Below are 27682 nucleotides of genomic sequence, written 5' to 3' on the forward strand. Positions count from 1 at the left end.
AGTTGTTCTCTGAGGAGACTGCAGCTGTGAGGACAAGTAGAGGTGAACACTGAGGAGAGACCTGAGAATGAAGGGAGCCTAGTAGGGGTACAAGGCCATAGTCAGGACTGTCAGTATAGAAGGGCAGAAAAGCATAAGTAGAGCTAAAAACAGGAAACCATCCCCAAATAGCCATTAGACAGAGCCAGGCTCTCCTTGGAGTTCAAGACTTTGCACTTAACTGGCAAGTTCCTTTCCTGAGAACAGCTTATTCTCACCCAGTCATCCTTTCTATATGCATAGATAGATGACATGGTGTAGAAAGACTATAGCTTGCTTTTAAATCTTCTGGTGTTTAAACCTGGATATTAGCTTCCATGGTCTGTAAGAAGCAGGCAGAAGATATATTCATATTAGTCTTTTAGCTTGGTTGAGGAGCGTGTTTCTGAGCTGTGTCTCCTTAACCTCCCCGTTTACTGTGCTTCAGTTCACAACGCTGCGCAGTCTCAGAGCGCTGGAGCTGCACTGCTTTTACACAACACTAAACTAGAGCACATGCTCCAGGGGCCCTCAGACACCAGACTAGATTAAGTCCAAAGTAAAACTCCTAAAAGACCTACAAAAGGCCATTGGGTCTTCAGTAGTAGGTTTGAGGTGGGGTTTTTTTGCTCTGTATTTCTGCTCCTCTTGCACTGTTACTAACATAAGCAGAGATTCTTACTCCTCCTATCCAGAGCTTCTTTCCAGCAGTGCAGTATTTACTGGAAAACTTGTTTTTTCATTCAGGGGAGAGCTTAGCTACACCACACAGTGCTTTTATGTGAGCTAATCCTCCATTTTCTTCTCAAATTCATTAAGCTTGTTTCTTTCCCCCCCCATCTTTTAAGTACAGGGGATTTTTCACTCACTGCAGTACCATTCAGAGAAGCAGCGGTGGTAAGCAGCCTACCTTTATGAGGATTAAGTCTAGGAAGATGGTAGCAAGCATTCAGTCACTTGTTAATGGTAGTTAATTTCTTAAGTGAACATTACCAAGATGAAATACAGACAAGGCACATGCTCCCATGCAAGTAGTGGCGATAAGGTTCTGAAGGACTCAGCTTAACAGCTTGTGTCAGGTGATGAGGTTAATGGAAAAGAATGTTATTCAGATCACTTAATGAAAATAACCTTGGTAGAGCTTAGCAGAGCCCTGGGGTAGAATAATTTATTCCTCATCTGCTTCCATCACTGCAAGTTAACCCAAGACACAGAAGCAGCTGATTTAAACATGAACTCAGCCTGTCAGAGTAGTGCAGAAGGAACATCAGCAATTACAACGCATTGTCGTCATCTCTGCTGCCCCTCCAGTGATAATACGCAGAGTACAGCCTTCAGAGCAAGGCTTGCTTTGCATAGCCCCATCTTTAAAACAAGACAGTTTGTGAAGACGCAGGTTACCAAAGCACTGTGCAAGGTGACAACAAAAATATTGACCACGAGACATGAATTGTTTAGGCAATGCATGGTCTTCGGAGCAGCCAGGCATGGAAGAGAGGCCACAGCAGCTATCGTTCACACTGTTCCTGTTCTGTGCTTTGGTGGCTTGTTTTGCTGCCCGGCTATAATCAGAAATAAGCTTCAGCTCCTGTGATTTGAGGCCTTCCACTGATCTGCTCCCAGGCCCCAGGGAGCCTCTGTGTCTCTGCACCACCATTTCCCTTCTTATCCCTTAATTAAAAGTGCTGCACGCTGCCCAGGAAAACATGCCTTCCACACAGCAGCCTGAGCCCAGGCAAGGCAGTGCTCCAGTTTGGGGCTTGTGATATAAGCCAGAATAAGGGATTTAACATCACTTGATAGATACTCCCAATTTGATTCCAGACCTTGGGACAACCATTTTGAGAGCCCTAGATCCAGAATTAGAAAGCCTTAGGAGTAGACAGGAGCAGACAAGATTAACACTATCCCCACCTGCAACATTACTACCTGTCTGCAAATGCCCATTTGATATTCTGAGCAACGCAAACATCTCATCTAGGTAAAGCTGAAAATCCTTTTCACAGCCCTGGGTACAGTAACTTCCATACAGAAAAACAAGATGAAACTTGACAGTAATAGGAGTGATAGAGGGGGAAAACATTGTTCCTTTGAGGCAGAGGCTCTGAATACAGCAGCCAGTGACTGACTGGAAAAGGAGGGGAAGCAAGATAAATGCAGCTATTCAAGCACCAGGGCTTAAAGAAAGTTGCTTCCAAGAGAGAGGGGAAAATAAGAAAACCCTGCACCTTTCTCTTGACATTTAACAAAGCACCTAAACAAAGCAAAAGAAAGTCAAAACCTCACAAAGAGAGCTGCTTTCAGCTGTTCGTTACTTGAAATACATTTACCCCACCTTGCTAAGAGACACCAAGCCCTCCATGACCCACAGCAGATCCTCACCACCATTCTCTTTTCTGCCCCATGAGCTGTATTTATAGGCTCCCTCCTGGCAGCCTCTGTAGGGACCAGCCTCCTTAGCAAATCCTCTTGACACCTGTGTGTCTGTTGGCTGCCAGAGATTTAACTCCTCATGTGCCACATCTAGAGTAGCAAACCTTTAGGATTCCCAAAAATGCCACCCAACGAGCCCTGATCCAGTAAATAACTGTACTTCAGCATGGGGCTGGTCTTTGGGAGAGTGCTGTGTGTTGTCAACAGCCTGCTGTCCCACCTGGGTTATGGAGAGGGTTATCAATCATCTGCAGCCCAGGAGTCTTGAGCTCTTTAGTGCTGTAGAGGCACTTAACTCCCAGGGAGCTCAGATTCAGAGGTCAGAGCTTCACTGTCTCGTAACCAGTCTTAGGTACATCCTGCAGAAGGATTTCTAACAGGTTACTTTATCGCCGCTTTACTTTTGGATTTTCAGAGGCTGACTCATGTTTCCTGTCATTAGGACTCTTTGACAACAGTTTCTCTGAAACACCTCTGACATTTGCAAGGGGAAATGGGCCTACTGTTCACCAAAACCAGCAATCACCCCCTGAGCAGCAGGATGCCAACCGCCAGGGCAGGATCGGTGGGCACACAGAGTACAGTATGCTTGAGTAATGATTAACACACAACAAAGAGTGCTGCCTGTGCTTCAAATGGAAACACACTGCGTGCTTGGGATGTAAGAGCATTTTGGTCTAATTTTGCACTCTGCATATAGTAATAAGTCACAACAGGGTGTGCATTAAGCTCATCTTTTGAGAAGTGCCACAGTAGCTGAATAATGCACACCCTGGAGTGTCTTATTTGTAGTGGACTATGGCTCATTAATTTTACATTTAGATTTTTTCAAACCCGTTTAAAAAAAACACCACCAAATCTATTCTGAGGGCAGTTATGTAATGTATCCTGCCACTGAAAAGTATGTCCCAATACAAACAGTGGGGAAAAGGTGAGGAAGAGCTCTGCTCAACTGCCGGCCAGTGTTCGGTTTGGTTTGTGCAATGCCCTCTACAAGCAAGTTCTTGGCATGCCACTGCAGATACATAATGCAAGTAGTTCTAGTTATTGAAGTCTATTGAGTGTTCACTATTTTTTTGACTTTCCTTTCTGTTTGTGTAATTACCTGGGTCTTCTGCCTTCCTTTTTCCATAGAAATTCCACCTTTTGGTATATGAACCAACACCTGTTTCAGAACAGAGAGAAAACATTCAGATGGGGATGGGACTGGCTTTTACACCAGGCTGGGATCTGAATTGTCACAGGTTCCTGCTCAGGAGGCAGACAGGCATGATTTGGGGGAAGGTGGTTTTGCCAGAATAGCAGAGGTGTGAGTGTGCCTGGATACAAGGGGATTTAAAGAACAGAGGGTGTTATGAAAACATCACTTGAGAAGGAGGGACATCTGATTTCTGCTGTTGCACATGAAGTGTGACTGTGGTTTATCCCTTTATATAGGTTCCAACCTTGATGATGGACACCCAGTTTTCAGAATTCACTCCAGATATCACCCCGATAATGCTGGCGGCTCACACCAACAACTATGAAATCATCAAACTGCTTGTCCAAAGACGGGTAACAATTCCACGCCCACATCAGATCAGATGCAACTGTGTGGAATGTGTCTCCAGTTCAGAGGTGGACAGCCTGAGGCATTCCAGGTCAAGGCTGAACATCTACAAAGCCTTAGCCAGCCCTTCGTTGATTGCCTTATCAAGTGAGGACCCCATCTTGACGGCTTTCCGACTGGGCTGGGAGCTGAAGGAGCTCAGCAAAGTGGAAAATGAATTCAAGGCTGAATATGAAGAGCTTTCACAGCAGTGCAAGCGTTTTGCTAAGGACCTTTTGGATCAAGCACGGAGTTCCAGAGAATTGGAGATCATTCTCAATCACAGAGATGATCAAAGCGAAGAGCTGGATCCCCAAAAATGTCATGATTTGGCAAAGCTAAAGGTAGCAATAAAGTATCACCAGAAAGAGGTAAGAGTCATCTAAATGCGAAGGTGTGTGAAGGCTTCATGTGTTGGGTAAAATGATTCATTTCTCTAGTCTCCGTGGGTTCGTTCAGGGTTGCCAGCAGGATGAGTTTGGATTGAGTGGAGAACCCAGTGCAAATGGCTTAGTTGCAAACCAGGAGGTTCAGTGCACGCTGGTGACAGCACGAATCTGGTGACAGTTGAGGGCGACAGGACTGAGGACTTGCTGCAGTGGCTTAGGGCTTCTGCAACACCAACACTTTCTGTTTCAGGTATTTGAATCCCGTTTCAGTGTAACCCATCCACCTGCAAAGAACACCCTTCAAAGATTTCCAGCTTTGTTTGCTCCAAAAGCTTTTCCCAGTAGCTGCTTTTACACAGGAACCAAAACCTAGAAGGGTTTGCTTGGCTCGTGAAGGTCTTGACTACGGGAAACAATACAATATACAATTCACTTCCTCCAGCCACCAAACACTTCCTAGCACCCATTCAACACTAACTAATAAGGGCCAGAGAAACAACAGCAGCAGAAGAGAGCAGAGGGGGTCAAGAGCACCCTCACTGTCCCAGGTCTCCATCTTACCAGCAGTTTTGTTAGGTGATGCTAGGAGATGGATCACAACATGCAAACACTTCTTCACACCTGGGACACCTCAAGTTGAGTCTTGCTCTTTGATTCCTCTGTGTTTTAGGAACTGAGAAGCAATTCCCAGAAATTTAAACTCCTGCCTGTAGTACCAGAAAGGAAAGACATTCTTCAGCTAAAGGGCAGAGAGCCTTTCAGAAGCCCTGTGAATCCAGAGATTTATAAGCTGATTCAATAAAGGCCATGAACCCACGGAGAATGCCTGCAACAGTTTCATTAGTTGGCTTTCTCTTTCCAAAGGTGGACATTTAGTAGAATTCAGTAGATGATATATATTTGTTGGCAGTGATGTTCCAGGTTATCTGAAGGAGGAATTTAGCTTGCTTGGTTAAGGAGCTGAATTGCTGTGTCTGTTACTTTCTTCCGTGTCCAGAGGGTGACAGGAGTGGCAGAAAAGCCTGCCACATTCCTCTTTCACTCTCTTCCCCACATTTGATGCTTTGTTTTATGCATTGACCCAGTTGAGGACAGCCTGAGATGATACATTCCACCTCCCTTAATGGCTGTTTGTGTCATCCCAGGTACAACAGTCAAGAAGGGAAAGATGCAGATTCTCCTTTCTTCTTTGGCCTGTTATGCCTCCTGAGTACCAGCCCCTTGATGCAACAAGCTGGAGATGAAACCTCAAGCTTTTTGAGATACTACAGTGGTCACTTACTGCTCTTACTGGGCTGTTCCAGTACAGTGTCAACAAGGCTCGCTTGGATTCATGTCAGGTTGTGTTTTTCACTCTAGCTGAGTTAGGTGACACCATAAGTGCTTTAGGGACACAAACAAGTAGTGAAGAATTAGTCTGGAAAAGGGTAATACAGTAAATCAGATCAAATGTTCCTTGAATCTAAGAAGGGCCAGAAACTCTACTTCTGTTTTATTTACTGGCCTGATAACCACAGATGCTGCAAGCACATACATCCTTCAGCAGCCAGGATACCAGTGGCTCTGCTGTTTGTAGATCACTGCTGATTCTTGTCTTGTCACAGTTCAGGCTCACTACTGACATCCAAGCATAAATCTGTGGCTACCCTTACCTTGTGTTCACATTAAGAAACTGCAAGTCTGAAGCAGTTCACTATTTGAAATGTAGTGCTCAACAGTCCTGAAGCTCTTTTATTTTAAGTAACCAATTTTTAGTCTTTGCTTGCTTGACAGTTTTAATCCCTTTTTTTCAGGCATAGTTAGTTGACTGAATTCCAAACATATGGACAAATTCCATGTTTTGTGACATATTCATGGCAGTTCCAGCATATAAGTGGTAGCAAATCTGCTCTGTGTTGCCAGCTAAAGTCAGTGCTGTTTCCAGGTGGAATACTGGTGGGCTGGGACAGAAAGAATGAGTTTGGGAAACTACTGAACCCCATTATCCTACCTAGTTATCCCCACACACCTGGTGCAGCCTGCAGGATGGTGGTGTATGCAACAAAATACTGCAGTTTTTCTCTTACCGTGATATTTAGTCCAGTACAAAACACCAAGCAAGGTGCAAATGTCATTGCCAGCTTCTGGAAAAAAACAAGTAGGAACATTTGTCAGGGAGACATTCAGAAAGGCCTTTTAATCATGATTGAAGAGTATCAGACTAAGAATTTTTGTGGGGACTGGGAGGAAAACAGAAGCAAGTTTGGTTTCGTGAAAGACAGTTCTGCAGAGAGAAACAGCAGGAGTTTTAGAAGTAGATCATCTTGTTCCACTGCAGCTTTTTATGTCTTAACATTAAGTGGGATTGGATTGGATGGAGAAGATTTTCATGTCTTAACGTTGACAAAGTCACAAGTCAAATCTTTAGTAGCCTAAGATGAAAATCCAAAGTGAATCTTAAGTTGTTTTCTGGGGCTGTAAATTGCTGTCTCAGTTGTTAGTTCTTTATAGTCAGCATAAAGAACGCGTAATCTCCCATTGATTTTAGACTAATAGTTAGACACGTTTCCTGCAGCTTTTTTCTTTTTGAGAGAAATGAACACCAAAATTTCCCCCTGCAATGTGAAATTATTCCATTTCGGCATAATCAGGCAGAGATGTTTGACTTCAACATTTTCCTACAGAAGTTGTTATGAGGGAACTGGCAAAGAGATGGTTGCCTTTGGATGGAGGGGCTCTACTGTGTGTTTTGGGAAGGGAATATATCTTAAAGTTGTTATTTCTTTGTACCAGCTGAAGTGATCTGGGAATTCAAGAGAACTCTTCACCAGACACGTTATTCAGTGCTCTTCTCTCCCAGGCATTTCAGATGAACCCCTCTGTGTGTTTGTTTCTCCCCACATTGTACTTCTGTACTGAAGAGTAGGTGCTGGTTTGATCCAGGTACAGAAAAGTAACAGCATTTGCGTTTCTAGTGCAGGCTGATGATCTCCAGCAGTGAACGTACAGGACTGAAAAAACCCTTATGGGAAAAGCTACATATTTATGGGTAGTTCTTGCTCCAAACTGGAGGAAAGCCTTGGAGGAAAGCTTTTTAAAGCTAGTTAGGCTGCTTAAATATGCAGGTAGGCAGACGGTAAGTTTTTTAACAGCATATAAGGTGGTTAAGTGCCTAAATCCTGTTGGAGATTAGACACCTTGCTGAGGCATTCTGAAATTCCACTGCTGAGTAGCTGCATCTTTTGGAGAAAAACATGATCTTGTAGAGTAAGTTTTAGTGAACAGTTAGCAATCAGCCCTACCACGAACTCAAATCCCTGTTTTCTGCACTGAATCCAGTAAACATACTCCTGGTACACACGACTTCATCTTTTGATCTGGCCTGAGTGCCTCAGTTTTCGCAGTGAGCAACCTGGACGAGGGCTGGATTAGCAAGGAGAACCACTTCAGTCCTGCTTCCAGAGGAATACCAGCTCCTCAAAGGCTCCACCTCAGTCTGTGTCCCCAGGTAAATCCCACCAGTGCATATCTGCCTCATGATGCAGATCTGGGTTTAGTCTTTACAGGGGTAGAAAAATCTCCCATTCTTTTCCTTTTTTCAGCAAAAAAGCCTGGGAGGTACAAGGTTTGATTTCTCCCAGATATTACATGTGTTAAGTATTTTATAAAGTGACAAATGTGTCGCTCATAAGGAAGAAGTAATTTTCCTTCGGAGGAGGGCCTAAACAATGGAGAAAGGATTTCTTGCTTTTCATGTTTGTTTCTAATAAGCCCATATATCCTAGAAGGTAAATTACTGTTTACAGGAAAGAAAAAATTTCAATTAACAGGAAAGATTAAAATGTGCCCTAAGGTAGCTTTGTAGTGTATTTTATGGTAGTAAATGTTAAAACCACGCTGTGCAGTGTTTCCTCTCCATCTCGAGTGTAGAATGATTGTGTTCTCAGCTTCAAATTACAAAAGGACCCAATAATTTCTTTAGAAGGTAGGAAGAACTTGATAGTTGTGATCACTCTTAGATGGCAGTCACAAAATACTAGAGAAAACTGAGGACAGCTCTAGTACACTGGGAAATGGGATGAGTTAGATCCAGCATGAGCACGTCGGTTTTCTCAATCCACTTTTGAAAGAAATTGCTTTAATGGGATCACGGCAATTCACAGTCTAAGGGACAAGTAGGCTTTTCAGAAATGCTCTGCAGTGTATGGCATTTCTCTTTGTATTATCACTCATCAAATTCTTTTATTCGTGGCTAATTTTGGAAGGAGAAAGGTGCTGAAAACTTAATACAAAAAGGCACAGCTCTGCTGCTGAGGATCACTCTTCACTTGGCTTTTCTGGCACCGCATTAGCTCTGCATTTGTTGATTTGTTTGTATTCCTAAGAAAAGATGAGGAAAAGTCATCTCTCAGGATCTTGTCAGTCATGTAAAGCACAGTTGTATGTACAGTGAACCAGCGTTGTATTAGAGAATTAGAGCACAGGCAGGCTGCAAATACCATTTTAATGTTCTTTATGGTTTTTTCACAGTGCCAGAATGATGTAAAGCAACCAGACTGTAGCAGTGACTAGGGTCTAACAGGGCAGGTTTCTCCTTGTATATAACATTCTGCTAAGCCTCAAGAAAAGCAATATACATTCAGCCTATTCTGCTTTGCTGCCCTCCAACACAGGTCATTCACATCTTCGAGATGAAGTGAAACATCACAGGAGTGGGGTTTTAGGGCTTTGCATTTTTCTGGTACTGGTAGTTGCAAATGGCTGTGCAGGTTTAGTTTATATGTCTGTAAGAAACACACAGTGCAAAGCACTCAGAAATAAACCTGCTTTACATATGGCTATATTGCTTAGCAGTATAGATCCTCAGATCAAAGGAGTGCATGAAATTCCCTCACAGAAACCTTAACTGTAGTCCCTCTTACTCACTATAATCAGTGACAGGGAAGAAGTATAATGGTTAGCTTTTCTCATTTAAAAACAGTGCTCTTTTCTGCTTTCAGGATGAACCTTCAAAAGTTCTAGTTCTTTTTTTCCAGACATTTACATAGACAAGTACCTCCTGAGATACAATACGAGAGCAAATGAATAATCATTCCTGCCATGCCACGTCTTTTTCAGCTGTGTCTTGACTCTCGTCATCTGTGTGGCTGCAGCTAGAAGCACAGCATCATTCTCCAGGGAGTATTCATAAACCTGGCAAATTTCTAAGGGCACTTCAGTTAGTGTATAAGAAGAGCTTTTAAAAATATCAGAGATGCATGAAAAATGAAGTGTGAGGCCTGTGAAAATCAAAGCTCATCCACTGCACCTTGTTTACCTGTTCTGAGAGCCATTCAGGTATCCTGATGGAAAGCCACAGATCTTTCTTTGCTTGCAGGCAATGCTAAGTTATTCTCCCGTGGTTTTGTCTGGTTTTATGCCACGCTGCCTGGACATATAATGATACAGGGCTGAATATTTGTATTATGCTCTTTAAAGGCACAATAAATACCTGGTTTGTGAGCCTGCACAACTCAGGAGGTTAATAAACAGGCTTTTACCTTCAGGTTTCTAGAGTGAAGTCATACCATGTCAGGAAAAGATCTTTATTAGATGAGATGAGAGAAGCAAAGCTCCTCCTTGTAGAACCTTTTTTCCTTTCTAATGACCTGGAACATCCGTATCCCTTAGGGTAGTAGATGGTGAGGATGGTGTGGTTACACCATGTCCAGATGTGTCCTTCACCACAAACGAGAATTTAAGTTTAGGGATTTCAAAAGCACTGAATGTCCAAATGTCATCTTTCATTTTCCAGCAGCATTCCTTCATTCATTTTTCTAGGCAGCAAAGTTACCTTCTGATGCATGATCAGTGGCCTGTGCTAAATGAAGCTGGTTTTCCTCAAACTCAGTCCTAACAGGCAGATGACCACATTACAAAACCTTCCGTGTATGTGGTACCATTTGAGCTGTTACCAACAGTCTCAGCAGCAGGACCTTGGGTGGCAGGCGAGGAGACGTACCTGCATTTACACCCTTAACACAGTCCTTCCTGCCAGTGGCTGGTGGGGCAGCAGGGTGACCGGTGCATGTCTTGAGGCCCTGCTTTATAGGTTCATGCATTGTCTCCAAACTTTGAAGATGAATAAGAAGAAATATTCAGAGAACTGGTGGTTCATCACTTTGACAAAGTGGACTTGCATGTTTATTTGAGGAAACAGTATTATTTGGTATATTATTCACGTAACACCAAAATGTTCTAACTTGATGAAGGTTAGCCACATATTGCAGCTGTCACAGAACAGAAGTGCAGAAGACTATCTTTTGACAGCAAAATCATCTCTGACTAATCTTGCCATGCACAAATATGAAAAAACAACATAAGATCAGTATGTCAGTCAAGGACAAGGGCTTTGCTGCTGTTAGTGTAATTCAGTAGATGCCTAGATCATTCTCTAAGTCATTTTTGGTGCCTTGTGCCGCTGATTTAAATGATCTCTTCGACAAAGACAGGCAATATGCTGAAAGCTAAAGGGATTGACACTGTTAAAGAACATTCAAGAATGATTTAGTGGCCTCGTCAGTTCCCTTCCCTTCATGTATCCCATCAGTCTTCTGGCGAGCAAGGGAAGAGGCCTGGGAAGCCAGAGTTAAAGTACAGGACATGATTGATTGGCTTTCTCTACACAACAGGAACTGGAAAGGAGAAGTGACGCCTTGTATATTGTATAAACCAAGTGTTCAGTTGTTCTACACCTGAAGGTCTAGAGTGTCTTTCAGAGTCAGCTTTATGTCAGTAGTGAAAAGTACATCATGTCATTTCATACTTCACATTGAACGATACCCTGAAATAATAAACTCTATGGAAAAATACTGCTATGGGTTCTGCCTTTTGGATATAGACGTGGTCATTGCTGTTTATCTGATTTCTGTGAATTTCAGCTTTATTTCTGTGGCTTAGTGAAGAGTGTTAGGAAATTTTTTCTATAAAGAACTGAGATTCCACTCCCCTTACACCTCTTACGTATACATCAGATTCATCATCATCCCGACAAGCCATTTAGGTGTCTCATGATTGAGAACACATAGTTCTTCACTCCAAGAAAAGTGAGATGGATAGATGGGTTAATCACAACTCCTCGAACTGAGATCTTGTGCAGCATGGCATTTAGAAGCTGTGACTGCAGCTTTTGTGTTCTTATTCTTTCTCTACAAACCCCAGCTGGCTGCTGAGTAAACATCCTTCAGTAAAGCATGTGTCTTCCTCACCGTACAACAGTGATACTGCTCAGAGCAGAGGTAGCCTTTAGAGATTCCCAAGAGTGAGAGAAACATTTATAGTATGCTGGTCTGTTCTTCCCTGGATAGTGGATTAAATTTCCTCCTTCAGGAGAAGGTAAGGTAGAAAGACAAAACACAATTAGTTTCAGCACAGGTATTGCTCAGGTCAGAAAGGAAGCAAATGAAAAACATTTTCAGGACTTTTTATTAACACTAACAGGATAAAGTAGGTGTTCATTTAAAAACACTTGTGAATGACTTTTTAAATTCTCATGTTTGCTTTACTTATCACTTATATGATGTAAATGTTAGGCATTCACTAGGGAGAATAAAGCCAGCCTTTTACTTAAGTCAATACGTTCTCCAGCTAAACCCAGTGAGAGCTCCCCTTATGTATTTGCAAGATCTGTAACTCTTGAAGTGCTGCCTACAGAAGGACTTAGGGAACTGCAAGGTTTTTCTCTCAACCATTTTTAGCCTGTTTTTTCAGTGCTTCTGATATCCCCTGTTCATCTTTTGGAAACCAGGTAGTGTGTTGTGAATTAGCTCGCTCTCTCTTAGGTATATCGCTCATATCCAATACCTGCTTGTACTGCAGCACTTTGCTGTTGGAAACCAGTCTATTCCTACTTAATCTTCGTAACAGAACTGTACCCTGGAATGTTTGCTGAAGTACATCCTGCAGGGATTTATTTGTCAGCTGTGCTCTGCTGTCCGCTAAAATAAACGCTGGAAGGGTTTGCTTATGTCTGGACTCTCGCCCAGGGTCTGACCCAGCTGAGCTGTGTTCTGGTGGGGAGTTTGCTAAGAGAGGATGGCCTCTGTTCAGCAGTTTGCCTTTATTCAGTGAAGAATTTATACCTGCTCTTAAATCCTGCTACACAAGCCATAAACACAAACCTATAGCTACACACACTTTTAAGTGCTCTGAGTAGAGCTGAATGTAATTTCAAGCTTAAATACTTTGTTAATTGCTTCCTCCATGGGTAGATACCCAGGGTTTGCCTGGGTGCCTTTGCCCTAGAATATGTGGGACTTCTTTTATTTAAATATTTAAGCCAATACAACATGATCTTATGAAAACTCTTTATGTTTTTAGAGGTTATTGAGGCTTTTACAGGTTATTCGGTCTTCCCTTTTGTCAGCATTCACATCACTGGTGAATTTTCAATTGCTGCTGCTTAAGCTGAGTTCATGTCTGCTACCATCCAGAGATGTGTTATGGATAGAAGACCTTTAGTTAAGATTCATGTGTCATCATCACTTAAAATATTTTGAGAACAGATTAGACAAAATTCTGTATAATTTGAGGCCATATGTTCATCTGTGGAGAGTCTGGAGTTTGTTTTATTCGCCAGCAAACGGACTGAGTAATTTGGGTAGCACCTGGTTTTCTTGAAGGACTCTTCCAGCTTAGCTAGTGATCTTCTTTATGTCAGGAATGACTGCCATTTGGATTTGCATCATCAGTTGTAACAGGCATCTGAGTAGCAGCTGTGCTTTTGATAGGATATTCATCCTGTATTTTCCGAGAAAAAACTATGATCTCTTGGAAGTGCCTGATGAGGATGATGGGTTATAGTTCCTTTTCCCCAACTTCCACCACCTCCCCTCCGACTTCTTTGTCTCCTTCCTTCCTGCTTTTCCTGTTGCAAAAGTAATTAACAGGATGAACATCCATTAGGTGCTTACCCTCTGCAGCTCCCACTTCAGCAGCAGAATGCAAATAACTTTGCAGTCATTAACAGGGTTGAACTTTAAAAAGAAATGTGCTACAAAAGAGGATTTTCTTATTCATGTCACTGTTTGCAACACTGCAAACTTGAGGAGGCTGGTATTTCCTATGTAGAATAGCTGGTCTCGTAGGGCTTACTGGCTCTCTGCAGCAGACATCAAATTAGGCCACAGATACTTTCTCTCTTCTGTCTTGGGCTAATTTAGAAACATAGCTCTTTGAGTATTGCCCACTGGAATTTCCTTTAAGAGCCTTCAAACTGCTATAACAACCACATTCCTCCTCAGAAGGCAGGAAACAGAGGCAGAGTGGCATGTCTCTTGCACTGGAAGTATGTTGTGCTACTTGGTTCTTAGCAGGAGCATCTGAAGGATTTGGAAGCGCAAGAAGAAGCTGGATTCTAAAAGTTCATTTCTTTGCATGCCATTTCATGTTCCTAAAGTCACATCACTTCGTTGCATGGTGTGATCCATGTGCCTGTTAAGGTTGTGCCAAGTGTTAACGGCATGTTTTTAGGCTGTTAGACACTGTGTATTAAGCTTTGTGGGTTAATACATTAAGATTTGGCATTGATAGATAAAACCAAGCCTGTGATAGGACTGACAGTGAGGAGTTTCCTATATCTTCATAGGAGGAAAGAAATCTTGGCCAGTTGATTCTGAAAAATCAAGTAAAAAACGCTGTGTTCTCCCCCGTCATCTGCAGTTGGACTGGTGTGTGCGGGGCAGATACTTTTGTGCCTGCGTAGGCCTCCCCTGCTCAAACCTGGGATGGATGGGGACATAGACCTGCTACTCCCAGCCCTGCATGGGATAGATTTGGATTCACAGAAATCCCATTCTTGACGGATGCAGCTAGAATATATACTTAGGCTACTACATCAGACACTGCAGTTACCCGATCGCCACACAGACTGCGAAATGTAGCTCAGTTCATGTGAAAATCTGCCTTTGCAAGGCCAAAATAGCTTTAACTGGAGAAGGCAGCAGCATGTAATATACCCCCAAACACACAACCTTGCAGGTATTCAGCTGTCATGTTTTAGGTGCTGTGGGATTCGGTGCTGCGGATGAGATCTAACCTATTGAAATGAATGTCAGCCGGGGGAACTGAAGTTAATTTCATGGCTCCCATGCCACATTTGCCTCTCAATGGTAACCTCATTGGGAGCTGATGTAGCTGACTGATAGAAGAACTTGGTCCTGCTTATTAACACAGGGCTCTGCAGTTACAAATTAGTGCTTATTCATCTATGAAGAGCATTTGCTATCACCATCCGCAGCAAGAGTACAGAAAAGAGCTCCAACAAACTCCAAAGAGAAGAGCCTGTTGGCAGCCTTCATGATAATCAGAATAAATGCAGAGAAATACTGTGCTCAGCCCCTGCGATGTCTATCAGGGAGCTATTTCAGTTGCTCCCTGAGGCATTCACATCTCAGCCCATCTGTGTCTGATCCTAAATTACTTATGGCTGTGAGAGATAAGGGATTTCCCCATAGATAAGGGGAGGGGGGGGTGGAACATAATTTGTGTTTGATATTTATATTAATGGCACAGCATGCAGAAAGCATTTAATTCCCAAGAAGTAGAATTTAGGTGACATAAAAATATCAGTAAAGATCAGATAGGAAGAAAAAGACACTCCATCCAGCAACTGCTTTTTTCCCTTGAAAATTCCCCCCTTGGTAGAGGATCAGGTGACAATGAGTATGATGAGCATTGAAAATGAAATTCTCTAATAGCACAATCCAGCTGCAAGCCAAATGTTGCACAAAGACTCTGGCAAGACTGAAGGAAGAAAGAGGGAACATAAAAGACTTTGCATTGCAGTAGCCTCTACCCTCAAAGTGCTTCCCAACCATGACTGAAGTTGCTGATCTCACTTCTTGGAAAGGCAGAGATACTTGTGCCCATTTTCAGAAGCCAGGAGACTGAACATCTTGCCCACGGTGACACAGTGGCATTGTCCTCACAAGAAGGTACTCTGAGTTGCGTATTGTCTCCTAGTCATTAAATGAATTGTAGCTTCAGCTAGGGACAGGTTCTGCTCAACAGATAAAGGAGGAGTTTGCCCTTTGGATCACCTCCCCCAGAAATGCATCTACAGGCTTTGTCTACAGGTAGGGAAAATCCTGGACAATGTTATGCCAGCACTACCCCAGGATTCATAGCACTGAATGTTTAGTTCATACATTAGCTGAACTGAGTGTAAATGCCACCTTTTGGAAGCATTTCTTTTCATTAATGCAGCTGTCAGAACATTCTCCGTCATGTCTGTGGGATGATGTCTTGTGCTGCCACTTGTAATAGAGACTGAGGCTCTGATAACACAGCAGTCCTTGGAAAAAAGGCTTGACACCATCCTTGTTATGTACTGGAGAAATACACTGTTTGCATGTTGCATACTCGTGTTCTTACACAAATAGAGAGCTTCTGGCACAGTACATCTGCCTCTCATTCTGGACCATCTACAAAACTGGGACAATATACAGGATGTCTCCTTTTCACTGTGCAGAAACTTTAACTGACACCAAATCCTGTCATATGTGGTATGTTCATGTGAAATGATACAAGACTGTAATATACACATGCACTATTTCTACCTATGGCAAAGGAAAAGCTTTGCAAAGAAAGTGAGAAAACATATTTGGGACCCTACTTAGGCTGAAATTGAACTTGGAAAGTACTCAGGAAAGGCCTTGGCATAAGCAGTGCTGGAGAAGTCAACTTGCTTTTTCAGATCTTAGTTCTGTCTATTTACAAAGCAGAAACGAGATTGTTTCTTTATGAAGAAATTAGAAATTATGGCATGATAGCAAAAGTTCTGTGACACTGTTACAGTTTCGGGCTGCTTCACACCTGAAAGGGCAGAAGCTGAGCTTTTTCATGGGTTTCTATTTACGTGCATTCATTTACCTGTGCACTATTAAATCCGTGATTAATATGTTGGAGTAATATGTTAGTAAAAGCCCACATTAGTAAGTGCTTAGCCTTACCTTTAATAAAGACAGCATTTGATCGTTTGTGACATTAGGGAGAGCTTCTTTCTGTGGTATGCTTAAATTTCCCTTAGGCCTTTTTCAGTGAGGTTGGGATGGGCTTGATTGGAAAATTTAATGGGTTCCATTTAATGGTTTCCATTCCCTTTTGCCAAGCTGGTCTTTAAAGCTGTTTCTTTCATGATGTGTGAATTTCTCTCCATTTGAAGAACTAACATCAGATACAACACAGAAAGCAGATTTTAGAAATGAGCTATTAGGCAGAGGAGAGGCGCTTTTAAGATGCTTGCAAGTTGCACAGCAACCAGGGGAACTTACAGTCATTTGATTTCTCAAATGACTCTGACTTTGACTCAGGGGAAAAACAGTTTTATTCTCCCCTTAGAGCTTTCTCTCATATGTGATGAAGAGAAAATGTGTTTACACATTTTCCCCCTTAAAAAAAAGTTGTACCTCGTTGCAGAGAAACAGCAGCATCTATTACCATGTAAATTACTGCAGAACACATCCAGTCACAGCTCCTGCTTGTGATCTTAAAAGAGAATATATAGCAGTGTAACCTTCTGTTTCTTTGGGCATTTAGACAACGCACGCTGACCCTTCTGAAATCACAGATTAAACCCCAACCGACAAAAGGACAATCGACGCTTAATGGTTTTTTTCAGGTTCTGTAGAACTGTTTCTTTCACCAGTTTCTTCATTCCCAGTCTCCAGACTTGGCATTTTACAGTCACATTTTCTGGTCATTGCAGGCTGCAGGTCTTGGCTTTTTCCGGAGTTCATCACCAGATCAGTTGTTGTCCAGTTTCTGCTGCATGCATGTGTAGGTTGATTCCAAATCACGTGTGATTCTGATGTTGTCTCCTGATGCCTTCTGGATCACGGTGTCACTTGTCTGTTGGATGCAGCAGTCATATTTATTATAGTAATAACAGATAAACATCCCGCTTCATAAATGCCAGATACTCCTCTTGGAGATCTTATTTTCAACACTAACTTGGGTCAGCCCATCTATTTGAACTGCCTATTCCAGAATGGTCTGATTCTGATATAAACAGCCTGATGTAGCACATAAAATGTATTCACAAAATCTAAAAATACCTACAGAAATGAATGACTTTATGAGACTGAGCAACTAGTTTTTACCTTCGCTGGACCTTGGTTTAGACTCTTACAGAATGTAAGCGCTGCTAGAACTATTGTGTCCACTGGAAACGTGGTTCTTTCTGATATAGCTGTAACCCCTCATAGATGTAGTTATATTGCTACAGGAGTATGTTTATTAGTAACTGTACCCATGCTAAGACAGTTTTCCTGGTGTCATTACAGCAAGGTAAGTGTAACAAGCATCCTCAAACAACAGTCGAGATTGCTCAGTGAGAAAGCTGAATTTAGTAGCTCAGAAGTGTAACTTCATTAAGATGGATTAGCAATCAAATGCGTAAAGAAAACAAAGCTGTCTCGGTCTTGCAGACATCTTTAATGAGGTATGGGAAACGTTCTGAAAACCATGAGGCTGTCCAGGTATAATCAGGAACATAAAGTCTTCTGGCATATAGAGCAGAGTCTGAATTTCCGGAGGCTGTTAGGTATTAGAGCAGTCTGAAGCAGTTGAAACCTGAGCGTGTCTGGTACAGAGTCACTGAGCTGCAATAAATCACCATCAGAATGCTTTTTTTTACAGAGTGAAAGTAAACTTTCAAGTGTCACTTTTGGTACCGTGATCAGAGAGCTCTGGTTGCCTCTGCTTCATCTCTTCCATTTCACAACTGCTCTCCTCTTTAACAGCGAGGCACGTTTACAAATGTGCTGTCCTGCTTCCCAGCAGATGTCACCTGGCTGAACTGCGCATGGTGCCTGCTGTCTCATGCCCAACCCAGCCCACACACACATATGCTGGCCCCCTTGCACAGAACCACGTGCAGCACCCCACACACTTCTGGAGACATTCTCTCTCCCTCTCTCACACACTCAGAGCTTTACACCTTTTCCCTCTTGTCTCATCTTTTAGTCACTTTCTAAAGATGCTGACACTGATTTGAGGCAGTCGAGACCTGAAACATTCTGAAAGGAAATGTGCTGGAAGAGAAGCACATGGGAAGAGAAAAAGCTCGTAGTAGTTTTCGTTGTATCACTTTTGCACGAGGCTTCATGTGTGGTGAGCGACTGATCTACATAAGGATGCTTCAGATAGAAAAACACTTGTAGAAGAACTCTTCAATGCTATGCAGAAAAATAAGAGTGTAATCTCCCTCCTTTTTTCCCTCTGTCTTCAAAATATGCTTTTCCACTCCGTAGCCAGCCCTAAGCTCAATGTGAGGGTCTGTGTGAGCTCTAACACATACATGGGGGGGAGTGCACATGAAGTACCCGTCAGTAATAATCTTTCTTTGGTTTTTTCTCTCCTCAGTTTGTTGCTCAGCCAAACTGCCAGCAGCTACTAGCAACGCTCTGGTATGATGGTTTTCCAGGATGGAGGCGGAAACACTGGGCAGTAAAACTCTTGACCTGTGTCACCATTGGACTGCTATTTCCTGTGCTATCCGTGGCATACCTGATTGCACCGAAGAGCAGGCTGGGACTGTTCATTAAAAAGCCATTTATAAAGTTTATCTGCCACACCGGCTCTTACCTAACCTTCCTCTTCATGCTCCTGCTGGCGTCGCAGCACATCGTCAGGACTGACCTTCACATGCAGGGACCACCTCCTACCATCGTGGAATGGATGATCCTGCCCTGGGTTCTAGGTAAATCAGAAACACAGACATGCCTGAGCCACAGTCTCCTGACTTGCACCCATGGCAACTGTATGGAGACTCATTCCTGATCTCAGCATCAGCAGCACATAAAGAGATTTGGCAGCCAGCTTCAGTAACTGCACAGAACAGCTGGGCTCCTTCTGGAACAACAGATCCTGTTGGCCTAGGGTTCTTCTGCTGTTCACATTGCCATCTGACATGCCTTCAGACATGACCCTGAGTAAAGCGCAGCAGGCGCAGCTCTCTCCCTGCTTCCCCTATGCTCTCTGTGAGGAACAGGTTAGGAATTAGCTTCTGGGTCATGCTAGTAACAAATAGTGTCACTTCTCATGCTGGCTTAGTTCTGCTGGCTGATACATGGCAGAAGGCAGAGCCCAGAGCCTGTCTCTGCTTTCACCCTCTCACTGATCTGTGCCTGGAGCCAGTGCACAGGTACCAGACCTGATTATTCCTGGGCTCCCAGACTCCCAAATAGCCTAAGGGAGGCAGAAAAGAGAAGATAAATCTCACTCTGCCGTATGCCTGTGTGCTACTAAACACTGACCAAATCAATATCTACTGCTCTAATATAAGCACTAGAAGGAGAGAGTATTTATTATAAGAAGGTTAAACGTGAGGCTCTTACTGCAGCCTGGCTTGGGCAACCACAGCTAAGAAGAAAAGGTGTCTGTGTTCCTGAGGGCAGGACGTGCAGGTGAGGGATAGGAGAAAGCAGATAGAAGCACCAAGGGAGAAGAGCAGAGAAGCAAAGTCGGATGTATTTTTTATGAGAAAGAAGTATTTACCCTCTCAAACTGAGCTTCAACACAACAGCAAGTGAACACCTGAGAACTCCATTAGAAGCATGATCTCTCCTCTAATTAAGCTCCCATCTTTGCTATGCCATTAACATGTAGCACCACTATGAGCTGGGGTGTTGCCAGAAGGCCTACTCACTTAAAGTGGTTTCCATACCCTTATAGCTCTCTTCCAGCCTCTGCCAATACAGCCCTGGTCAGTTCATTGCAAAACGCCAGAGATCAGGTAACAGTGAATTGAACTGTGTTGTAGGGGTCAGTGGCCTCGAAAGCCACACTGCTGCTGGTGGAAAACAAGAAAAGAAAGTAAGAGTTGCAAACATGTCCATAAATCCCTTCTGATGCTGACCCAGAGCACTTTGCTTCTTGCGCAGCTCTACCACAAGTTACAGATGGTAACTCAAGCCTCGCTATCATTCAGCTGCTTTATGGCATTGTTTCTACATATGTTGGTAGGAACTTCAGCATAAGCTGAGAAGGTAAAATGTCTTTTTTGAGCTTAGGTGATCTCTTCACTTTATCCTTAACTTTGTGGTTAAATTGAGGGAAATGGCAAACATTTCAACAAAATTGATTTGCAGAAGCATAATCCATTAAAAAACCCTTTCAGAATCCCCTCTTACACTATCTGCTCTTCCTTTTGAGTTCCTTTGTTTTGGGTAAGTAGGGATATTGTAGGACTGTTTATTGAGAAATTAGAACAGTTTCACCAGCTTAAAGGTTATGATTTAAGAAATATTTTCCACAATAAAAGGAGAGAGAGAGAGCAGGCACACACAGCATTGCTGTAACTATAGTAACCAGCAGTGATAACTCTCTATAAATACAGTGTATGAGTTCTTCAACAGGCTCCTCCTGATGATTTATGTTTTCGTGTGCATGCAAAGATTTGGAGGCAGCTGTAATAAAATCACCTCATTGGCCTTGACATTGCCTGACCATTGACCTGCTGGCTGGCAGCTGAAGAGCCAAGGCAGACATTTAGATGTTTGCAGCAGTTCATTTCAACATTATCTGCTCTTCAGATTGAGCTTTCAGGTCCTAAAACTTGAGTTGCAAGTAGCATTTCAGTGACCCCTGCAGTATCCTGTGGTCAGGTATGGGTAGCAAGTTGGGTAACAATAGTGGTAATGCACCTAAGGTGTATTTTGTTGGTTTCTTTTTCTCTTCACATGTTTCAGGTCTTCATTCAAGGAAAATATACACAGTAATTTAAAATATCTGGGGGCTCTATAGATGTTCTCAGAAGCATATAGATGATGAAGGAGCCTAGCTGCCATTTGCTCTTTAATGGGACTTACTTAGGCTCTCAAAAATGCTTAAACAGTTCTACAATAAAGGACATGTAAGTTACTTAGAATTGTGTGCCTAGCAGTCAGTCAGTGAACTTCAGAAGCTGGCCCTCACCCCACCAGCTCCAAGCAGGTATAGTGAAGGTCAGCAAGTGCCAAAAATGATTACCAGAAGGCATTTCAGAATTGAGATGATGGCTCTGGCCACATCCTCAGGAACAAATATTCACCTCACAGAACCCATAGCCCTATCTGACATCAGGTGAGTCAGTGCCACGAGATGCAGTGCCTTGCTTCATGCTGAGTCCTACCTTTCTTCACAAGTGGTCCCAGTGGGCTTTTTATGCAGCAAGAAGCATCAATACAGTGACTGAGCACAGAGAATGAATTCACTTCTTTCTTCTTTGGTGTGATATTTCTAGGTCAGGGAGGAAATGTACTGGCACACAGAAGCTGGTACTAATGTTGCATGTGCTGCAGAGGAAGTCAGGAAAAATCAGTGCTGTCCAACTGAGCAATGAATTACTGATAGTTTCTGGGAGAGCAGACAATCTGTTAGAAACTATATAAAATACAGTGGCTTAAACAGTCTATTCATGTAGAACAAATCTGATGTGAGCCAATCCACTCATACTAGTTGTAATTAACATACGTTTCAAGCAGTCTCCTTGTGTGTATGTCTGGAGCCCTAGATAGGAAACCTGTGTCTTTTTCATCTCTCTTTAGACTACATTCCCCACAGAGCTGTAAAATGCTTCATAATCAGCAGTATTATACTTTGTAGAAGACAGGAGGGATGAGACATTTTTTCCAAGCTGTTCATTTAGAATTGTCTTTTATTTCATCAGGTGTACACAGTGCTTTAATGGCAAATAATACCTTGTCACGTCAACGAATTCTTTTTCTTTCCACAGGTTTTATCTGGGGAGAAATCAAGGAGATGTGGGATGGTGGATTCAATGAGTATGTACATGACTGGTGGAACCTGATGGATTTTGCAATGAACTCCCTTTACCTTGCAACTATCTCCCTTAAAATTGTTGCCTACGTCAAGGTACAGTATCTTGGGAGAGGTAATTTGTAACTTGCTTCTGAGAACTGTAGTACACAGGGTAATAACTGTCAAAACCAAAGAGAATAGCTGCTTTTCATGCTTATGAATTTGTTTGGAGAGTAAGCAACCCTCTCATCCTGACTCTTTAATTAAGACTGAAGTGGATTGTTTGGGCATCGGGTAGAAGTTTCCCCATTTGGTGCCCATTTTGTAGCTACTCAGTTGTCAAAGATGTGTTTTGTTTTCCGTACTGACACTGGACATATTTCAGCAATGCCAGACATAATGAAAACACGAATTTAAAATAGAACAGTGAAGTTAAAAACAAGAAGAGGGTTATCTGAAAGCATCTGCAGCCAAGATTTATAACCTGTGAAAAGTCTACCAAGAAAAGCAGGCCTGCTAGTAGGAGGCTGCCATCTGATACAAAAGAGTCAACTCATTCTCTTCAATATATAGTTTTAAACCATAGGCAAGGGAATGACAAAGGAGCATGCTGGAGCTTTAAATACTGTGTAGACGCTTCACTGTCGTGTTCCATTGATGGCAAGAACACACATCAGAGCTCATCCTCAAAAGCACCTTCCACATTTATCAACTTCTGATGCTCCATTTAGCATATGCCCATGTTTTGAAGCCAGAGGATGGCCTGAAGCACTTTCCTTCTGTCTCTGTTTCAAAGACACAGACAAGGCACAAATGGTCTCCTGCAAACTTCTTTATGCAGCGGCTTTCTGACTTCAATCCGTGCGTGCTTGGCCTGATTCTTTTCTTGGTATGAATCTGCAGTAACTGCACTGCAGTTAGTTTAATTACACAGGTGTAAATCAAGTAATTGGAGTCTGCTCCTTGGCCACTGATGCACTTCCCAGGTTTGCTGTGCTGCTGTGTTGGTTTTGCCCTGGTAGAAGAATACTACTTCTTTTAGCCCAGCTCCTATTAACCAGGACAAGCACTTCCCTGAAGTAACCTTGTGTAGTCCCACCCAAGCATATGCACAGGCAGAGAGGAAAAGAGGAGGAAATTTCACAAAGCTCTGACTCCAGCATGGGAAGCAGTCTGCTATGGGGCCTTTGTAAAATCCAGGGCTGCGTAGCACAGGGTTAGCTTTTCAAAGGAAAAAGCTTTAAGATAGCTGCTGCTCCCTGAAGAGGCAGCTCTGTAACAGCATCAAAGCAGGAAGAGATTACATCTTTTTCTCCCAAGATGCAGAACCAGGGAGGAAATTACAGACTTGAAAGGTTGGCCTTTAAACTGAGAGCAATACCAAAAAAATAATGCTGTGAGTGGTGAGATTCACAAACATCTTAAAATGTTAACAATCTTGTTCTTTCTCACACACAAATTACTAGAAGAGCTGTGCATCCATAGACTTACACAGTCACATACTGAGATTTAAACTCGTAGCCGAAGCACACGTACAAAGGAAGTACAGCTTTGTTTGTATACTCTGTAAGAACTACAGAAACTTACAGGCTGACTACAAAGACACGTATGCCAGCACACAAAAGGAATATATCTGTCTCTGAGTACAGATCAGACCCTCTTGGATTAAACCTGGCTGATCTAAGGTCTGCTCCAATGTCAGACAATTCTGAGAGGTGCATAAAATCTCCTACATGAGTAGTTCAGGAACAGCATGCTCACAGAAGTTCCCTTCTGACCTATGTCACTTAGAGGTTGCAGGATGCTCTGAAACATGAGGATGTATAACAGTGATAATGGCTTCAGAACCTTTTGCAACATGACTTGTAAAGGTTTTTGTTATTTATAGAACAGCCCCGAGCTGGAAAATGCTGGGATATATGCCAATATACCATATTCTAACACTTCTTAGAACTTCAAAGGATTACATGGACATTTAGATTTCTGCCAAATATCAGAAAAATAAATTGCAAACTGACACTGATGTTTTCCATCCTTGCTTTTATGTGGAGACTTTTTCTTGTCTTGATTTGACTGGTTCCAAGACCTGACCCTAATATTGTCCAATACCAATGAAACCTTCAGTCTAATTATAGGGTAAAAATATTTTCTTAATCAGTTTTCATTTGCTCTGTTGAATTATCATGTAATGAGGAAGGGTAAATGTGACTGCCTGGTGTAACTTACTTGTGCTATTCTGTATACATCTCTGCTGTGTTTCATCTTGTGATGCCCAACCCAAACAACACCAGCCTTCCTAGACACCCAGCTTCATTAGATACCTCTGAAATCTTCACTCTATGATGGCTAGGGTGCTCTGAAGAGTCTACTGATTTCCAAGCAGGGGTATATCATCAGGGCCAGTATTCAACACTAACAAGTTGCTTTAAAAATAGATGTGAGATGAAGACGACCTTTTCACATACCTTTACATGCAGTCTATGCTAAGCCCTAGCAGAGAGCCCTCGGGCTGCTGTGTCCAGGCATCATGCAGAAGAGAATTGCACACAACTGTACAAATCTGCTCTCTATGCAGGGGAGACTTTCCAGTCCCAACCACCCACCCCCAGTGCTGGACACTGGCAAAAACTTAACATGTCTGCCTGTTTGTAAACATTTTAAGACCCATCTTCAAATCAAGGTAACAGGCGCAGGTCATGATGTTCATGTAATAAAGAACACTATGGAAATGTCAGAAGCAATCAGAGGTCATGCTGAAATGCCTTTGTATCATGTCTCAGCTCCACCGTACAGAGGAATTGTTTGAAATACCAACTTACTTTTAGCTGTGTCCTTGGAAAAAATTGTGAGCTCATATATTGGACCTTCAGATTTAAATAGAAAAGTCCCCCAAATTCATCTGTCTCTGATACCATTGCTTTTTTAAGAGCCACAAAAATTATTTTAGGAGTCCTAAACACACTGGCTACACCATTAGCTATATATTCCAAGTACATTTTTGCCTCTTTATACATGTGAAATAAGCAGAGACAAATGTTAAAAGGACAATTATTCTTTGACATTAAAATGTCTTTGACTCCATTCTGTTGTGCCAGCGTAGTTAAGCCAGAGTAGTTAACATTTATACAACCAGCTCTTTCGTGTAACCTATTTGCATCTGGCTGCTCTTTGCTCAGAAGATGCTTCTGCTTCTACAGTTGCATTACGCACCAAGTTAATGTTATAATTGATGCACTCAAATGTATCCAGTGCTTCAGCTGTAATTAGGACCTGTGCTTTAGCAACTCTCCTAAAATTGCCATGACAAATTAACTAATAAGAAAATTAATTTGAAGAAAGTATTTTGTTTCTGGGCTGCTGGCAGGGGTTTGAGATTACTAGGGAAGGAACGCATCCATTTCTTAGGCTCACCAGTTCGTTGCTTTCATTCTTCCCTCCTCCCTCCCCTAGATTCTTCCAGGAATGTGCAGTGTTTTCAATGTGCAATGTATTTAGGAACAGTAAGAAAGAAAAGGTAATTGGAAATGTATGACCTAAGCCTGTACTGTGTGAACCCATGGACCTGAGGAACCTGCAAACAATGACTCAAAATTCAAAAGCCTTGTTTTCTAAATTTAGGCTAAGAACAGCCAATGTTCCAGAAGCCTCTGAAGAGTCTAAAACGACTTCTCATGTTACCAGTACCCGGGTAATATTTACATGTGAAACATTAGTATTAGCAGATGTGTCTTTATAAGTTATCGGAGAGTAATTGCAACATAATTCACTTTTATACCCTTATTATTTCTTTCAGTATAATGGTTCTCGTCCGAGGGAGGAGTGGGAGATGTGGCACCCGACTCTCATTGCAGAAGCCCTCTTTGCAATATCCAACATCTTAAGTTCCTTGCGTCTCATATCCCTGTTTACAGCAAATTCACACCTGGGACCCTTGCAGATTTCTCTGGGACGCATGCTGCTGGACATCCTTAAATTCCTTTTTATCTACTGTCTGGTGCTTCTGGCTTTTGCCAATGGACTGAACCAGCTTTATTTTTACTATGAGACCAGTGCCTCGGAGGAACCCAACAACTGCAAGGGGATCCGATGTGAGAAACAGAACAATGCCTTCTCCACGTAAGATGTCCTTTCCTTTCTGTTCTTAAGGTTGACTTCCACTGTCCCCTGTGTTACCTGCCTTTGCCTATTGTCTGTCATTGCACTGACAGTGCCCTTATGTATTCATTAGCAAGTACCAGGTGAGCTGGTTGACTGAAGGAAAGGTGTGAGTTAACTGGGGCAGACACTCTGCTGAGCTTTGCTGTCAGAAAGACTCTCACTTATGTCTGGAAGTGGGAGATGTTGTTTTAGTTCTGGATGAAAGTGTCACCCTACATAATCCTGAAACTTACATTTTATTATGGCTATGTACAAACCCAGTGTATTTCAGAAAGCAAGAATACTTTTGCCATAGTAGTTGTTTCATCTGATTCAGAGGAAAGGAGGGGAAGCTAAACAAAATGTAGCAAACAAGGGATAAACCTGTGAGAAAAGGTATTAATAAATAACATGATACAGCAAAACCAACATCAGTCTCACCTAGGCCATTTTTATGCACACATGATGTTGCAGGTTTCTCTGATTTCCTTGCAGTGGGGTGAGACTAAAATCTCAGCAAACCCCTTTTTGCTGGAAATGCTGGTACTTTACTGAGATGTTGGCATGGAAGTTGCTGTGGTGACAGCTGGCAGGGCTGAAAGAGATAGCACATGCTGAAAAATAACATGAATTGTCTTTCTGATGTATTTGTTTTAATTACTAATAGTGGAAATAATTATAATAATCAGCCCCTGTGCCATTGTTCTTGCTGCTTGCACAGTACTTAAAGCACAATGGGAAGAGAAATAAATAAAGCACTGTCTAGAAAAAGGCCTACGCCCTGCAAACAAGCAAAACAGAACTATTGTCCACCACGTTATGCTAAATTAAGTAAAACTTGTCATAATGCCCAATAATTTTCCACCCTTCCTCAGCTGAAGGCTTGAGGTTAAGAAGGGACTTGTGACATATTTGCGCTGTTACCAAAAGCAGATGATGGCTGAGGCGACAGGATGAGGCTGGGAGAGGAAAGGCTCCAACACTGTCCCGTGGGCTCCCTGCTTAAAAAAAGCAGGGGATTTTCACAGGGTAGAGTCCAGCCTTACAAGAGCATCATGACTTGATAGACCAGACATGCTGCTGTTTTCCACTGCAGACAGGAGCACCACAGGCTTGATTAATTTTCTCGTGAAACCCACATCTATCTGGAGGAAGTGAATGGAACTGCACTGTGCTAATGAAAAACAGAATTAAAGACTTCAGTCTTTTTTGTATGTTAATTGCTTCCCATGCCCCAGAAATGTGTTGTGCTGCCCTTGCAAAAGAATTAAATAACAAGTACTATTCCTTGGTGTATGTCCATATTGATGCAGCAGCCAGAGGAAGAAACGTTAGGCGAGCACAGTGTTTGTTAAAT

At 42.5% G+C, this 27682-nt stretch overlaps 1 protein-coding gene across 1 annotated transcript in view; it reads left to right on the plus strand.

Annotated features, from left to right (window-relative positions):
• LOC104411320 (short transient receptor potential channel 5) overlaps positions 1-27682 on the plus strand; it is a 61106-nt gene that overhangs the window by 11951 nt on the left and 21473 nt on the right. The window contains exons 2-5 of the mRNA XM_010021717.1: positions 3889-4410; positions 18811-19147; positions 22163-22302; positions 25982-26304. Coding sequence (XP_010020019.1) covers positions 3889-4410; positions 18811-19147; positions 22163-22302; positions 25982-26304 — 1322 coding nt within the window. The remainder of the gene's footprint in view (positions 1-3888; positions 4411-18810; positions 19148-22162; positions 22303-25981; positions 26305-27682) is intronic.

Source organism: Nestor notabilis, unplaced genomic scaffold (assembly GCF_000696875.1).
Source record: "Nestor notabilis isolate BGI_N333 unplaced genomic scaffold, ASM69687v1 scaffold24110, whole genome shotgun sequence".
Lineage (NCBI taxonomy): Eukaryota > Metazoa > Chordata > Aves > Psittaciformes > Psittacidae > Nestor > Nestor notabilis.